The sequence below is a fragment of the Eleginops maclovinus genome, chromosome 11 (assembly GCF_036324505.1).
Source record: "Eleginops maclovinus isolate JMC-PN-2008 ecotype Puerto Natales chromosome 11, JC_Emac_rtc_rv5, whole genome shotgun sequence".
Lineage (NCBI taxonomy): Eukaryota > Metazoa > Chordata > Actinopteri > Perciformes > Eleginopidae > Eleginops > Eleginops maclovinus.
This window is the reverse complement of record NC_086359.1, coordinates 25,782,838-25,798,821: the sequence shown is the minus strand read 5'-3', so window position 1 is coordinate 25,798,821 and position 15,984 is coordinate 25,782,838. Positions and strand designations below refer to the sequence as shown.

Genomic DNA, 15,984 nt, shown 5'->3' with positions numbered 1-15,984 from the left:
AGTGAAGCCCTTTTTGTCGGAATGGTGTGAAAGTGTCGCAGTTCTTCCACAGAATCAAGCCTGGAAAAGGGATGGCTTGAAATACCTTGGTATCTTTTGGGGAAATGAGGCAATGGTCTGAAAGAACGGTGACAATGTCAGTGAAAAAATAGAAGGGAAATTGGCAAAGTGGAAATTAATGCTTCCTCATATGTCCTACAGAGGTAGAGTACTAAATAACCTTGTAGCCTCTTTTACTGTGGCACTGCTTGGCATGTGTGGACCCTGCCTTGTGTTTATAAGCCCAGATCCAATCTAAAATTGTTAACTTTTTTGGGATGGTTTACACTGGGTACCACAGGTTGTTTTGTTTTTATCCAGAGACAAGGTTTCCCCTCTCTGGCCAGCAGAACAGCCACCTTCAGAATACAGTTTATCCAGAGGTTCCTGACAGGTCTGTCAGATGTGGAAACAAGTTGATAGTTGTGTTCTTTGACGGGCTAATAACCTGCAGCTGAATGCTGCTCCTTTTTTAACTAATTCTAGAAATTTTAAAGTGAAGTGGGCTGCCTCAATTTGTTCAGGGTGCTTTTAATCCCGGGTTATATTTTACTGCAAAACAAGTGACCAAGCTAGCTCTATGGCTATTAGAGGAGCTGATACATTTTTGTAATTTACATGAAACCATTTTCCATGCTGCTGAATATAAGACACTCACAGAATAGCAGCACTTAACCAGGTATGTGTGCTGTCTGTTACCATATTCTGTTAAAAGACAAATAGAAAAACCATCAGATAAACAAACCAAGCCAAAAGTATATCCTCCTTGGGAAAGATAATCATTTTTGTTCCTTTATTTTATTTTAATAGTACATATATTGCAAAACAGAAAATAGAGTAAAATGTTGATAACATAAACAGATGAGAATACACAACTAAAGAATAAGCCTCAAGCTGCCTTCACATGGTAGGAAATGTTTTCAATGGTCACAGGGGGATGGCAGGTGCAGAGCCTTGCAGTGACGGCATGTTTGGTTTCTTTGGTTACCTCCTCTGCTTGTATGTGCAGCTCCTGGACATGTCAAATACAGCTGTTGTCTCCTTAGTTTCACATGGAGGTAAGCAGCAATAAAGTATGAAGTTTAAAATCATGTGAAAGTGAAACACTTTGTGCCAATTTCAATGGGTGCCAAGGGCAGCTTTTTCCTGCCCGTTCTTACAATAGGGAAAAACAACAACAAAGCGGTTTTAGCGCTGATCATGTGAAGTAAAATACAATGAAGTGCAGAAATAGCATCAACCCTAGATGTAGTATGCAGGGGTTGAGTACAACAAATAGGGGTTGAGTTTACGTTCTGCTGAAGCAAAGCTGTTGTTCTCATGGGCCTGACGGCGGTAGTACCTTCGGAGGGCAGGACTGCCGGGGTGGCACTGTCTCACATGATGGAAGTACTCATCAGGGCGGCTAGAGGTGAAACCACAATCCTCACACACAAAGATCTTGGAGCGTCTCTGGCGGTAGGCATACTGTTGGTGAACGGCGTGAATCTTCCTCATATGGGACTCCAGAGAGCAACGCTGTGTGAAGGCTTTCTCACATAGTTCACACTTGTAGGGACGGATACCTAGAGCAGGGGGGCAGAGAGGGTTATTTCTGCATTAGTGCATATTTATGAATATTAATTTAAACCTTCAGATTGGCATCAGTGTCATGTGACAAATCTTGCATGCAAACATACTGAGCCATTGCCTGACTAAATTACCTTAAAGCCCAAAATAAAAAACTGAAATATTGTTGTAAATGTTTATACATGTACTCAGTAGTTTAAATTGTATACAAAGACAGTGAGCATGCACACTAAATATCCTTAAAGCTCTTGCTTCATGTATCCTTATTGTCTGCTACACACCTTTATTCATGCATATGTAGGCCCGTAAAGACCACGGACACACTCAATAACATATTAATAAATTCTTTTTGGAATAAACATGCTGCTTTGTTAAATACTGTACAAAAGTGACAACTGCCAACCTCAACTATACAATAATTTCTAAAGTTATTATTTATTACAAAATTGTTGGTCTTTTGCTTTTCCTTAATTCAAAGGTGGTGCTGCTAGAGTTGATGATGATTTGCTTATAATTCTACTAATAACAATTATAATTAACATATGTTAATACTTCCTCACCAGAATCACAACGTCAAGCAGCAATTAATTAGTCATATTTAAACTTTATTTATTTATCTTTCTGAGAAAAGATGTGAAAAGTAGCAAGAAAAGCTACATAAAAAAAAAAAGGTAGAACAAGCTGTGATGTGTCGAGAGGTTACAAAGCTTTGTGTGTGGCGGCCCTATTCGGGATTGTGTGTGTGTGTGTGTGTGTGTGTGTGTGTGTGTGTGTGTGTGTGTGTGTGTGTGTGTGTGTGTGTGTGTGTGTGTGTGTGTGTGTGTGTGTGTGTGTGTGTGTGTGTGTGTGTGTGTGTCAAGCAAAGTTCAATCTGACCTGTGTGTGTTCGCATATGCCTCTTGAGGTCGAAGGTGTCGTTGAATCCTTTCCCACAGAATCTACATGGATGTCTCTTCACCAGGCTGTGGCACTTCAGGTGACGGGTCAACATGCGCTGCAGGGGGAATGTCTTGTGGCACAGTGAGCACATAAAATCACCTGAACCAGGGGAAGAAGGGGGACGGGGCTGGTGGAGAGAGAAAAAATTTAATTTCTAATACTGTATATACAGTTATTAATTCACAGTATGCCCAAGCATTCCTAAGGAAGCCAGGCTATGTTCAATGATGTTTGACCTGTCACTCCGGCCCTAAAGGGCATGTTCAACCAACCAACCAACCAATCAATCAATGTGTCATGATTACAAAATAAGATACAAATCCAGTGAAATGTTTTTCTGCCATTTCGATCAGTTACTGCAAAAGTTTAAAGACCAGGACACACGTCTAGGCGACCTTATCTGGGATCCAAGTGGCCTAAGGGTGGAAGCTCTTTCTGGCCATCATGATTCTTCTGAGCACTACAGCTGCATTCCCTTATACTGACCTCATCTTTGATGAAAAGGGCATTATAAATAAAATGTATTATTATTATTATTATTATTATAGTTATTCAGTTATGAAGTCAATATTAGCATGATTTATCTAGCTACAACTAAAAAGTCCATGAGAAAGTTTCTTGATTTCACACAATGTACACCTTTCTATGTCCCATTGGAGCTTTATAGTGTCCTTAAATACAATCCTAAATACAACTTAACAAAGAGGAGACAATCCACACCATCACCCAGCCTCATGCCGACATCGTGCCTTCTTGGTCTAACCTTTAGGTAACCACAATCACTCTCTACTTGAATTTACACATGAGTGTAAGACATCAGACCAATCTACAAGGTAATCAGGTGTGCATCGTTTCAATATCTGGTGCCAAAGGATAGGGAGGAGGACAGGCTAAATAGTACCTCTTCGGAAAGTTCTGCTGAGTCTATTCAGGACTGTTCATACTATCATTAATGCAGATAAAAAACTGAAAAAAAGCAGCCAAGTAAGTAAATCTGAAAAACAGAAGGTAATAAAAACTAAATAAAAGTATCAAAGCTAAACAACAAGACAAACAAAGGTGGCAAGCAGACGTGATACAAGATGAAAACAAGGACAAAATACATTTCAAATGTGACCGGAAACACATACCCCCTTTCCACTGAATAAATCCTTTCACAGTTGGTTCCAAAGTTTTCTCCAATCAAAGCCCTGTATGAGCCACATCATGATGCCCCCCTACGTTGCTACATTTTTCAGCATTGAATTGGTTTCTATTTAAGGTTTGGCAGAAAAATAAATATTATGTCCTGCACATGCCTGGTTAATGTTGCCTGACATAAATATATGTGCATGGTCTCAACTCTACTGATTCTATAATGACATTTTTCTCTTTGAAGTACTCAGAATTGTTATTGCTCAGGTAATTTTGCATTAGCTTCTGTTGTATTTCTCTTATGTTAGCGGTTCTCAGTTTCAGCCTGGCTGAATTTAATTGTTGGTTCCAAATGAGAACCTCTTTTTGGATCTCAGAGCTGGATCCCTGCAGTAGAAACACAACTGATTGAGCACCAGTTCTTAACTGGCCCTGGAAACTGTTTTGGTGGGAAAGGACCACCAGAGACAGATCATGATGGCCCCTCTTAATTTTCTGCTCAATCTCACCACTATCCTGTCAATCAGTACCTTTGCGTCCTCCTAGGAAGCTAAACAAATAGCTGGACTTCACACAAACTGTATCCACAGTTGTCATTCCACCATACATCGGGAGCTACAGTGGCTCAATCTGTAGGAACTTGGCTGTGGATTCCTATGAAGGGCTCTCCCTGCTTGGTGCACCCTCGTTCGCCCTTTTTATATATAAAACCAGTAAACCTTGTAATTTAATGAGAGTCAAACTTTACTTGAGAATAACATTCTGACCTTACCTTGGCTCTGCTGACCAGTGTCAGCGTACTGGGATGGTAGAAGGAGCCTCGTAGCATAAGTGTGGACCAATCATGCCTGCTGTCAGTCCCAAGTGCTCCTGATCCTGCTGAAGCTACTGACTCTCTCCTTCCAGCTGCTGTCCCATATCCTGAGGGGGCTTCTGACTGAATCAAAGCTGCATGCTGTTGGGTGTCAGGACTGCAGGATATCTGCTCCATAGCAATTTTACTCACTTTAAAAGAGATAATAAAATGTTGTTAGCTATATAAGAAAATTAACAAGGTCAAAGTTAGTAGGACTAACTACAAAAATGTTTATATACATATATATATATATATATATACAGTACACGTCACTGGTTACACAAACTATATTTTAAGATACTTTGAATTCTTACCTACTGTATTCTCTTGTTTCCACTCAAGCTGCTCTGACTCTTTCCATTGCCAGGCGCCAAATGCCCCGCGTTTCTTTTTTACAAGGAAAGACCTCGGCATCCTTTGAATTCTCTTTCTTTTCCCTTACCTTAGTGCTATGATCTGTTTTTTTTTATCTTAGATTCAGCGTCTGATCCTTTTATCAGCACTGCTTGTAGATTTAAGGACCAACATCCCCTTGCCTCCAGTCCCTACACTCAAACTGTATCTATTGACATGCTGCAGGTACAGAATCCCAGCAAAATCACAGTGCTTATTTCCATAACATCAAATCAGAAGAGTGGTGAAAGTTAGGAGCACTATCGAGGGAGGGAGGGGGGTAGTACGGCTTTTTGTTTTGACTGGAGTACACCTGTGTTGACTGTGAGCATGCGCCACTTTAACTGGTCTCCCACTGGTTTTGCATGTCAGGCAGTGAGAATCCGGGGCGCTTCGCATTCAAGTGGCCCTTGGAATGCAAATTTTTGACCTGGACCAAGCCTTGGCCCCAGACAAAGGGCACGGTCTGAGTAACAGGAGCAGGTACAGAGGAGCCACAGTTTTAACTGCTAGTTAAATAAGCCCTTTCTTCTTTTTTAAAGCTCAAGTTGCAATTGTTTGGTGGGATTACAGAGTTTCTAAATGCACACAAAGGCCATTCAAACACATATTCACTCACTGGCCGACCGTTGACTGTGTTCTTAACTTTGCACATTGATGATGGTACATTGATGATACTCTTGTTTTTGTATTGTTCCCTGCCACTAGCCCGTTGCATGTTGCATAAGCAGCAGCCCCTGCAATGAAAGAACACTAAAACATAAAAAAACTTTCATATCTCAGGCTTGTTTCGCAAAATATTACTTAAGAAATAGTAAACTGCACAACATGTTCTAATTATGACTGAATGAACAGCGTCATCTAATTTCACTGGACTCTGAATGGCAAATACAAATTCAGCTCGAGACTAAACCCCATCATGCAAATAACAATAGAGGACACTCCAAGAACATTGGGAGGATCATGTGGTACAAACTGTTCATATAAAGGTGTGGGAGGCTGTTTCTGCACCACATTAATTGTAAAGGCCCAGCCACAAAATGTTGATATATGTCAAAAGTCGTAAAACATCTTTTCTTAAAACTAATTACTGTTTAAAAAAGTATAGAAGTATTTTTCTAGTCCAGACAAGCCTTATTTTTCCACAACAACTTTGTTTTCAATGTTTCATGAACTAATTCAACTAGAATTTGAGATCATTTCATATGATCTTTTTTAAAATATAAATATTACCTTACACCAGATTCAAAACATGTTTTACTAATAATTATTAGGATTTTTAAAACTGACTGCACCTGTCACATACTTTGACAAGCTTACCACATCTCTCAACAAATGCCATAATAAAATATACATTTTTAATAAATTATAATTTCTTTATTAATACCACCAGGGAAACAATCAAATCTGGAAAGGACTCAAAGAGGATGCTGTCACGCTTATTTTATTTCTCACTTTTATTTAGTGGATTCATATGTATGTTCTTCTACGGACAAAAAGTTTAAATATTATTCTTCTGTCGTGTTTTTGGGACGTTAACTCTTTCAACATTTTTCAACCCACAAACTCCGTTTGAATACGTTCAGCTCGGTGGGGAATCAATTAGCCTACTATTACTTTTCACATTAGTGTGTATTGTGCAGCTCGTTAAGGGTTAGAGTGTATGATGTCAGAGCTAGAGCGGAGACAGGCCTCAAAAACTCCGGTGACATCATGTGTCGATTTAATTGTAGGAAAAAGTCTCTTAGGTTGAAAAATAAAAACATTGAAGTAAAGAACTTTTTAAAAAATGCCTCTTCAGCTCAAAGATGTGACAAAAAGATCTCCATTAAGGCCGTGTGTCCACCAAGAACTTTAAACGCCCAAAACGTCGGCGTTTTTGTTGCTATTGTAGGAAATGTTCTTTTATTCGAAGCCCAGGAGTCGATTTAAAAGAAACGAAGTGAAGCTCCTCTTATAAGTTTTAAAAGGAGTATTTAATAAAAGGATGCAGCAGTAGGTTTTACAAAAGTTTCACAGCTGTGGCTCAATAGCCCAGTACACGCGTCCACAGGCCGCTGAATGAGTGGAGCTCATCAGTAGTTACTGTCTGGCGAGAGCGATTTCACAATACAAACATGTTTTATACAACCATCCCTTTCCGGCGATAGAATAAACAACTTCGAAATAAGACGTGCTCCCGTCTCGTGTCCTCATTGGTTGGTAGCGGGGGGCTGGATCCTGTTGGCCGCTTGTCACATGGGGTTCTCCGGATTCTTCTATACGCTGACATCGTCGGGGGCGGGTCCTCTTATGACGTCACCGTCGCAATCTTGTTAGTGATGTCCTGAAGCTCTCACCTTAAGATATTCTATTATGCAATCCTTCTGAAGTTTATCCGGTTATTAAACACGCAATAGTATCATTGCAGCATCAATGAGTGAGAGGTAGAGGCGGTGTGTTTAGTATGTAACTCCACGCGTCCTTCTCCCTCTACTCATATATACAATACAATATTAGCTATATGCTATCTGAGGCTAAAAACAACATCCGGTAATACTACCGGAATTGGACAAATACAGTATGATCGGTCCAGAAACAGTGAATTATCTTTTAATGTTTTGTTTCAATATATTGATTATTTCTAACACTATGATACGGAATATTCTCGGTTCTGATTTCGCTGTCAGGTTTGTGGTGCACTTTTGCTCGGAATTCGCGGATATTATATATATTATTGCTATACTCGTTACTTTCTTTAACTATTAGTGTGTATTATATCTATATCTATACCCATATCTATCTATAGAAATAGAGAGAGAGAGAGGGAGAGAGAGAGAGAAATATATATATTATATCGCGGATTTTGTCGCGGAAATGTTGAGACGGGGTAGACTAGGCCTACTTGTCCCGCCCCTCCTCCACTGTGATTGGACAGCGGGGTAGAAAGTGACATTGACGACCGTAGCATTTTTCCCAAAGTTGAACATTTTTCAACTCGTGAAGCGCGGTACCCTGGCGTTTTTTTTAACGCCACGCTCCCATTGAAAACCATTGAAAAAAAAGCTGGCCCAGGAAAAAAAAACGCCTTGGTGGCCACACAGTCTGTCACTGTAAATTTAGCCTCATCTTTCCTCAGATCACAGCCACACACCTTTAGATAAACTTCCAAATCAGCCACATTACTGACCTGAACGTCGACTACAACTAGGAACATCAGTGTCTTTACCATAAAGTAAATCATTTAATTTTTAATTACAAATATAATAAAGTATATATTACTCTGGAATTGTTCTACATTAAAAATGTTTAAGAAATGATAGAAGGAACATGATTGAAATGCAAAAAGTTCTATGGTCAATAATAATATCATACCCTAATACTATTTTATATATACCATGTCAGTGTAAATGTCTTCAGACAGAATTATTAAATGTTCTTTTTAATAATAGATATCTTAAAAGTGTGTGATAATATGGGATATGTATTGTTAGCATATGCTAAAATGCTTCCTGAGACTGTGGCACTAATCTGTGTTGTCCCTGGCTGGAGCTGCTCTCTAACTGTATGCAAAGCAAGAGCCTGTGTGCTGCAGTATGGAAATAAATGGTAAAAAGCTATCTTCACTTTTGTTTGTACTGGACAAAAAGCTGGGCCTTCAAGTGAAAACTGGTTTCTCATGTCTAATTTATAGCTCTTTGTCCACTTACACGAGTGTTGCCACAGGCAACAATGAGCTGGGTTTGCTTTGTAAAGATGCCCAAAAAGAGAAGTATTATAAACAGCATATACAAAGAAAGAAACGCTCTCTTTTATGGTTTTCAGTTAATCGTTACAGTTCCAGTCACCTCAGTTAGACTTGGAAAAGGCTGATTAAACTTTATTTTACAAAGTTGCAGAATTAAATGAACCTCGTTGAGGTATCTAAAATGGTCTGATGATATGAGTTTTGCTTTATGTAAATAACTAGTCTACACATGAACACACAGGAGGCATGTCCAACATGTGACCCGTGATGCCTTTTTCAGTTAGGACGATCAAACTCTGCTTCAGTCAAGAAAACACCTTGGTTTTTATTTTTCTCCCTCCCCCTTCCGCTTCCTCTGAGTGCATGCTGGGAGTTTGGTGGTGCAGATCGTGGTGAGGTCTGATGGCTTTTCCTACCTCATTCATATTTTTGGGTCTGTGTAAAGCCTAGTGCACATACAATGCCATTATTGAGAAACACTGCATTGCTAACATATATCCTGGTTAAATGTAAACCTTTCTAGCTGCCGATAGTTTACTTCTACTGTTTGACTGCTGCAGAAATCCCCCCAGATGCTGATGCTAAGCTTCCAACAAAACCGGTGTTCCAGTTTAACTGGATTCCGGTTTAACTGGTGGCGTTTGTTTACCTTTTCCGCCAGATGTTGTGGTTGCCTGGTTCGTCATTTTCACGTTGTGTGACCAGACAACGGAGAAAACCTCGGCGAAAATACATTAACATCACCAGTTCATGTAAAATGCACATGTCGAGATCACTTACAGACAACAACACAAAATACGCTGGCCAAAAAATAAAAAATAAAATAAACAATATTCACAGCGACAGGTTTGGAACCCGTACATTTGGGCAATATATATGTCAACCATGATCGTTACTCATTACGCCAACGACCGGCTCAAACAATGCCCTGCTTGAACCATATACATCTTGTCAGCTCTTGTCAGCTGTTTACAAATCACTGTTTAAAATGGATGAAATAAACCCCACCATGTTAACTGGTGATATTCACAATATGACACAGGCAGACGCTGCCAACGCAAGCCTCAAAAACGAATGCAAAAGCCATGTGTTACGGACAATAGACAAGCATGGCCATCTCAAAGGATATTGCTTTGATTTTTAGCCAAAAAAGTGCATATAGTGACCATTACAAAGCACATATCAAACGCTATGAAAATAGCCGCTGTGAGATACGAACCCAGTCATGCTTTCAAAAGGTATTAATCCACTGCCTTACCGATAATGGCCTGAGCTGCTGTTCAGACTTTGAAAAAGCAAGTTGAATCTTTCATATTGACAAATTGCTTGTAGCTGTTCCCAACAATTGGGAAAAACAGTAACAATGACATTGAAATTGATCACTGGATGAAGTCAATTAGCTAATTAGGTGGCAAAGGATATATGTATAGCTGTTTAGACGGGCTATTTATAATCGTCAGCATGGATGGAAAAAGTGCTGACATAATGTCAAAGAAGGGCAAGACCTTAGACCAACTCGGCCATAGAGCCAACCCCACGTGTGCCGCACAAATGGGAAACTGGTTCCCCATCCGCAATTACTGACCCATCCCCACCTCAGTCCCCATCCCCACCTCAGTCCAGCCCTACATTTCCACAAGTACTAGAAATACAAGCAGACACTCTGGAAACTCGTAATTATGGACTTATTTTGTCGATTGTTGATGAAACTGGCAGCCGGTCCCTTTGATGAGCAGGGATCAACCATCTGCGAAGGGACATAGCCCAACAGCTCATCAAGGAAACGGGTTGGTTTCTAATTTGTTTTCAGTTGTTATTGTCATGCAAGTGCTATTTATTCCAGCCAATAACATGGCTATCTGTAATCAACAGATGATTTGTCGGAGCTATGTGGCGAACATAACACCCATGACCAATGGGTCAGGCAAGTTTAGAGCACTTGAAGTTGATGATTGTAATGTTTTTATTATACAACTGTCCTAAAGCATATCTTTTTTTTGTGCCCTTTTCTTCCAGACGTAGTGCACGCTTTGTAAAAGCTGCTATCACAGCCTTTGTGTGGGGGAACCACCTGTGGACAAAGATTATTACTGTCTGTAATAAAGTCACTTGCCAAACCATGCCTCTATTCATCCATTGATAAAGTTGTAGCCAATTATGACAGTTTTTCTCAATTGGGAACAGCTACAAGTAAATAGTCAATAATAAATATTCACCTGGTTCTTTCAACGTCTGAACGGTAGCTCAGGCCATTAGTGGTAAGTGTTACAAATAGTCAATATATTGAAACGGAACATTAAAAGATAATTCACTGTTTCTGGACGGATCATATTTGTCCAATTCCGGTAGTATTACCGGATGTTGTTTTTAGCCTCAGATAGCATATAGCTAATATTTTATTGTATATATGAGTAGAGGGAGAAGGACGCGTGGAGTTACATACTAAACACATCGCCTCTACCTCTCACTCATTGATCCTGCAATGATACTATTGCGTGTTTAATAACTGATAAACTTCAGAAGGATTGCATAATAGAATATCGTAGGTGAGCGCTTCAGGACATCACTTTCAAGATGGCGACGGTGACGTCATAAGAGGACCCGCCCCCGACGACGTCAGCCTATAGAAGAGTCCGGAGAACCCCATGTGACAAGTGGCCAACTGGATCCAGCAGCCCCCCCCCCCCCCCCACCAATCAATGAGAGCACGAGACCTGAGCACGTTGTATTTCGAAGTTGTTTATTTTATGGCCGGAAAGGGATGGTTCTATAAAACATGTTTGTATTGTGAAATTGATCTCTCTTTTGTTCAGGACCGCCAGACAGTAACTACTGATGAGCTCCACTCATTCAGCGGCCTGTGGACGCGTGTACCGGGCTATTGAGCCACAGCTGTGAAACCTTTGTAAAACCTACCTACTTTCATGAGGAGCTTCACTTCGTTTTCTTTTAAATCGACTCCTGGGCTTCGAATAAAAGAACATTTCCTACAATTTGGCGACCCCGACGTGATTTGAAGTACCAGGACGAGATGGGGATTTCGCGGAGTTTCGGCATAACCCCCAGACACTCAGATTGGATCCCATTTAAAAAGGTAAGCAGTGCCAGTTAATTTCAAAATCTGCATGGCTTATATAGCATTTTTATATGTGAGTGTCTGGAGGTGCGTCGTTAATCGTGATAAAACTGTCTATTTAAAGTTAAGAAGTTAATATATTAAAATTAACTGTGGTGCGGTCCTGGGTTTTGCGTAAATTTGTTTGTTTGTTTGTTTAGTGTTTTTACCAGTGAAAGCTGGTGAATTGTTTGTCCTTTTTACGCCGGAAATAGTAAAGTGCTTTAGGTAAATTAATACTTAAATGCTGATTAAAGCTCGGCAGCGTAGCGAGATTGATATTATAATTTTGATGAGAAAGTAAGATTAAAAAAGTCCTAATGGGTTAAGGCCTGATCCATAGAGTGATCAGTGATTGAGTCAGTAAACATAATCTTTGCGACAGAATTACCTTGAGAGTTGTGATGACATTCCAATAGTCTCTGATTAGCGTGTTGCAATCATAGTTGGTTATAGCGTTAATATTAAAAGGAAGACCACTCGGCCAAAAGAGGCGTGGTACTCAGGGTTGAAGTCCCTGAGACTACTGTTTGTTGAAGGGAGGAAATCAGTGAGAGAGAGAGGGGTTGAAGTCCCGTCTCCTGCACTGATTCTGGAACTTAACAAAGCATAGTTCATAGACTTAGATAAGATTGGATTAAATCCGATGAGAGGTCGGCTTCGTCAAAGTCAACGGGAAGTAAGATAGTAAGAGGCTACTTTTTTGGCATTGTTTTCACGAATACCTACATTGTTAGGGCATGGAGAATTGTTACAAATACCTAAATTGTTAGTGTAGGGATAATTGTTATGTGTAATCGTAAGCAGGGAGTTTTTGAACTGTGCTGTTCTATTTTAATCGATCTGAAATCGTGGTGTGTGTTTCCCTCCCCCATTTTCCTTTGTCTTTAAATCTTTACACGTGGGGTTCTAGACCAGGGGTTTTCAACCGGTGGTCCGCGGACCCCTGGTGGTCCGCGGCGGCATTGCATGTGGTCCGTGACAAGAGCCTATGTTGATCAGTTCACCATTGTTTTTTTTTAATATAAATTCGCTTGATATTTCAACACATTTCCAGAATACCGTTACATATCGTGAAAAATATGTTTAAAATAATATAAAGGAAATTCAAGCTGACAGAATGTAGCCTTGCGCCTATCCAGTCTATGGTAGCCTGTGATTCGCTAATGGTAATGAGTTGCGTCGCTAACCTCACTTATTATTCATTACGTACAGTCTTGCGAGCAAAGTTGACACACATTTATAAGCATAGCCGACGAGAGTATTTTAAGATAGGTTGTAGTACAGCAAACATTTGTTACATATGTACTAGTCTAGCTATATATCTAGCACCAATGGATCGTTTTGTAGTGAGGAAAGTGCCAGAGGGACAGGCTGCCATGACAGAGGGTCAGGCTGCCACGACAGAGGGACAGGCCGCCACGATAGGGCAAGGACAGGCTTCCGAAGCGTCAACTTCGCAAAAAAGACTCAAAAGAAAATACAATGAGGAATATGTTAAATATGGATTCACAGTGACGACAGACAGAGCAGGAGAGGAGGTACCACTGTGTTTCGTATGTTCAACAATTCTCTGTAATGAAGCTATGAAGCCGTCGAAACTTACGCGGCATATGGAGACGCATCACGTCCACTTGAAGGCCAAACCCGTTGAGTACATGCAACAGATGTTGCGTGATTTCAAAGGACAGCAGGCTACCATGAGGAAGAGTGCAAAAATAAATGAAAACGCACTGAAAGCATCGTATCTGGTCGCTCTCAGGGTTGCAAAAAGTAAGAAGCCCCATACCATTGCAGAGCAGCTTATATTGCCAGCAGCCATAGATATGTGCAGAGCTATGGTAAGCGAAGAATGTGCCAACAAATTAAAAACTATTCCGTTGTCAGACAACACAATCGGAAGACGAATTGGGGAAATGGCAAATGATGTCAAAGACCAGCTGATGGCAAAACTTCAGACAGTTCTGTTTTCCCTTCAAATCGACGAGACGACAGATGTTACTAATGATGCGCAACTGTTAACATTTGTGCGATACGAGGACAGTGGCACTATGTGCGAGGAATTTCTTTTTTGCAAACCACTGCCTGGGCGAACTACCGGTGTAGAAATATTTAAAGCACTGGACGATTTTTTCACGGAGCACAATATCTCGTGGCAGAGGTGCGTTGCATTATGCAGCGATGGGGCCCGAGCCATGAGTGGCAGCAAGACTGGACTGTTTGCGCATGTAAGGAGGGTGGCTCCGGGGGTAATTTGGACACACTGCCTGATTCATAGAGAGGCTCTCGCCTCCAAAGATCTCAGTGTTGAGCTCAGTGGTGTGTTTGATGTCGTTGTCAAGACGGTCAACTTCATAAAACGAAACGCATTGAATACACGCCTGTTTTCATCCCTATGCCATGACTTGGGAAGTGAACACAGCTCTCTCCTTTATCATTCAGAGGTGCGTTGGCTGTCTCGCGGCGCTGTGCTCGCCCGTGTGTTTGAACTACGCGGAGCTATCTACGAGTTCTTGTGCGAGAAGCATTCTGATCTGGCTTCCAATTTCAACGATAGTTACTGGTTAACTAAGCTGGCGTACCTCACAGATGTTTTTGCAGAGCTGAACAAGTTGAACAGCTCCATGCAAGGGAGAGATGCAAACGTCATGCAGCTCTACGAGAAGCTCGACGCATTTGTGAAAAAAATGTCAAAGTGGATCGAACGAGTGGAGAGCAATAACTTGGCGATGTTTCCTTCAGTTGAGGAATACCCTGACAGCACTGACATCAACGACACTATATGTGAGCATTTGAGGAAGCTTGTGCGTCAATTCGCAAAGTACTTCACTGATTCGGAAGAGTGGCGCCGTGACAGCAAGTGGATCCTGCTCCCATTCAGTGACGATGCATCAGTAGGGTCAAGTCTGACGGCTGTGGAAGAGGATAAGCTGATTGAGATGTCCACAGACTCTGTCAGGAGGCATATGTACGACACACAGCCCCTTGTTAAATTCTGGATAAGTTGCCAGACAGAATTTCCACAGCTTGCTGCAAAAGCAATGAGGTGTCTTTTGCCCTTTCCAACCACATACCTGTGTGAGAGTGGTTTTTCTACACTGGCGTACTTAAAGAATAAGTACAGGGCTAGGCTTGATCCAGAGAATGACATGAGACTGTCTCTGTCTACCATTTCGCCACGAATAGACAGGCTGTGTGGACTTCACCACGCCCAGATATCACACTGACAGGTAGGCCTAATTCTCCCATGTTTTCACTGTTACGACCCTGGCGGGTTTAGGCCCCGCCCTGTGTTAATGGTAAGCCTGTTCTCTCTCCCTGCTTTTCTCAATCTCTCTCTGCTTTTCTCAATCTCTCTGTCTCTACAGCAGGTGATTGGTGACAGGTCTGTCCTGGCTGGGTTATAAAAGCCCTGACCAGCCAGCAGTTGAGGCTGCCTTGGTCTTCATTTGTTGGATTTTGGTTCTCCCGGTGTTGTTGGATTTTTGTTCTCCGTTGTTGTTTTGTCACACACCTAGACTGACTTTGCATGACATTTTTAGTTACTTTTCCCAATACTGAATTGCACAACACTTTATTATTCTTTATTCTTTCTTTAAAATAATCTTTAATTTAATTTAATTTAATAAATCTACTTTTATTATTATAAAATCTGCGTGGCCTCTCTTTCATGTTTCATGCATTGAGCTATGCATGTAACACCAAATACACACGCGCACGCGCAGGCACATCAGTGGGCCGCGGATTGCTTTCTAGTCCGAATGGTGGTCCCTGGGACAAAACCAGTTGAAAACCCCTGTTCTAGACAATAGGCTAATCAAGTTAGCATAGCTAGTTACTCATTAACAGAAAGAATTCAGAGGAAGTAAAGTTTTTTAAATAAATAGTTTCAAGACACATCCTGTAACAACTGATAGAATACACAGTGATGAGTGTTACAATGAACATTTAATTTAGAATAAAACACTGTATTTTTTAATAGGAAGTATAACGTAGGAAACCTTAGAAGAGGAGCAGATGAGGTCAACTTAAAGAAATGATACAGGAAGTAATGGTCAGAGAAGCTAAACCAGTCAGGAAGTAGCTTATAAAGACGGGGTCAGAGATAAAGTTGGCTCAAGGTATCCTAACTGAAACTGTGCCATCTATCCCCATTGATGATACTAAACCTATTTTTAAAATAAAGGAAATATCTGAATCAGAGGTTATCAA

The 15,984-nt window shown here is 40.8% G+C and overlaps 2 protein-coding genes across 3 annotated transcripts; one reads left to right on the top strand and one right to left on the bottom strand.

Annotated features, from left to right (window-relative positions):
• Nucleotides 1-836: 836 nt before the first annotated feature.
• zgc:171929 (uncharacterized protein LOC100124596 homolog) lies at nucleotides 837-5,123 on the bottom strand. 2 transcript variants are annotated; one of them, XM_063895947.1, is made up of 5 exons: nucleotides 4,852-5,123; nucleotides 4,454-4,686; nucleotides 2,485-2,674; nucleotides 1,382-1,604; nucleotides 837-1,080 (listed from the first exon to the last, which is right to left on the bottom strand). In XM_063895947.1, exons 1-5 carry the CDS (start codon nucleotides 4,949-4,951, stop codon nucleotides 960-962), a joined length of 867 nt encoding a protein of 288 aa, XP_063752017.1. In that variant the 5' UTR covers nucleotides 4,952-5,123; the 3' UTR covers nucleotides 837-959. The 2 variants fall into 2 exon arrangements, with proteins under 2 accessions (XP_063752017.1, XP_063752018.1); XM_063895948.1 differs by having other exon boundaries at nucleotides 837-1,604.
• Nucleotides 5,124-12,813: 7,690 nt separating this feature from the next.
• Nucleotides 12,814-15,239, top strand: LOC134871774 (protein FAM200A-like). The gene is made up of 2 exons (XM_063894659.1): nucleotides 12,814-15,002; nucleotides 15,141-15,239. The coding sequence occupies exon 1, from the start codon at nucleotides 12,918-12,920 to the stop codon at nucleotides 14,997-14,999; it is 2,082 nt and encodes a 693-aa protein (XP_063750729.1). The 5' UTR covers nucleotides 12,814-12,917; the 3' UTR covers nucleotides 15,000-15,002; nucleotides 15,141-15,239.
• The last annotated feature ends 745 nt before the right edge of the window (nucleotides 15,240-15,984 follow it).

Bases quoted from the DNA above. Each gene is read 5' to 3' on its own strand.
- zgc:171929 (XM_063895947.1), bottom strand. From the start codon at position 4,951: ATGCCGAGGTCTTTCCTTGTAAAAAAGAAACGCGGGGCATTTGGCGCC. The intron at 4,687-4,851 runs GTAAGAATTCAA...TCTCTTTTAAAG, and splicing joins GAAACAAGAGAATACAGTAG to TGAGTAAAATTGCTATGGAG. The intron at 1,605-2,484 runs GTCAGATTGAAC...CCCCTGCTCTAG, and splicing joins GCATATGCGAACACACACAG to GTATCCGTCCCTACAAGTGT.
- LOC134871774 (XM_063894659.1), top strand. From the start codon at position 12,918: ATGGTAGCCTGTGATTCGCTAATGGTAATGAGTTGCGTCGCTAACCTC.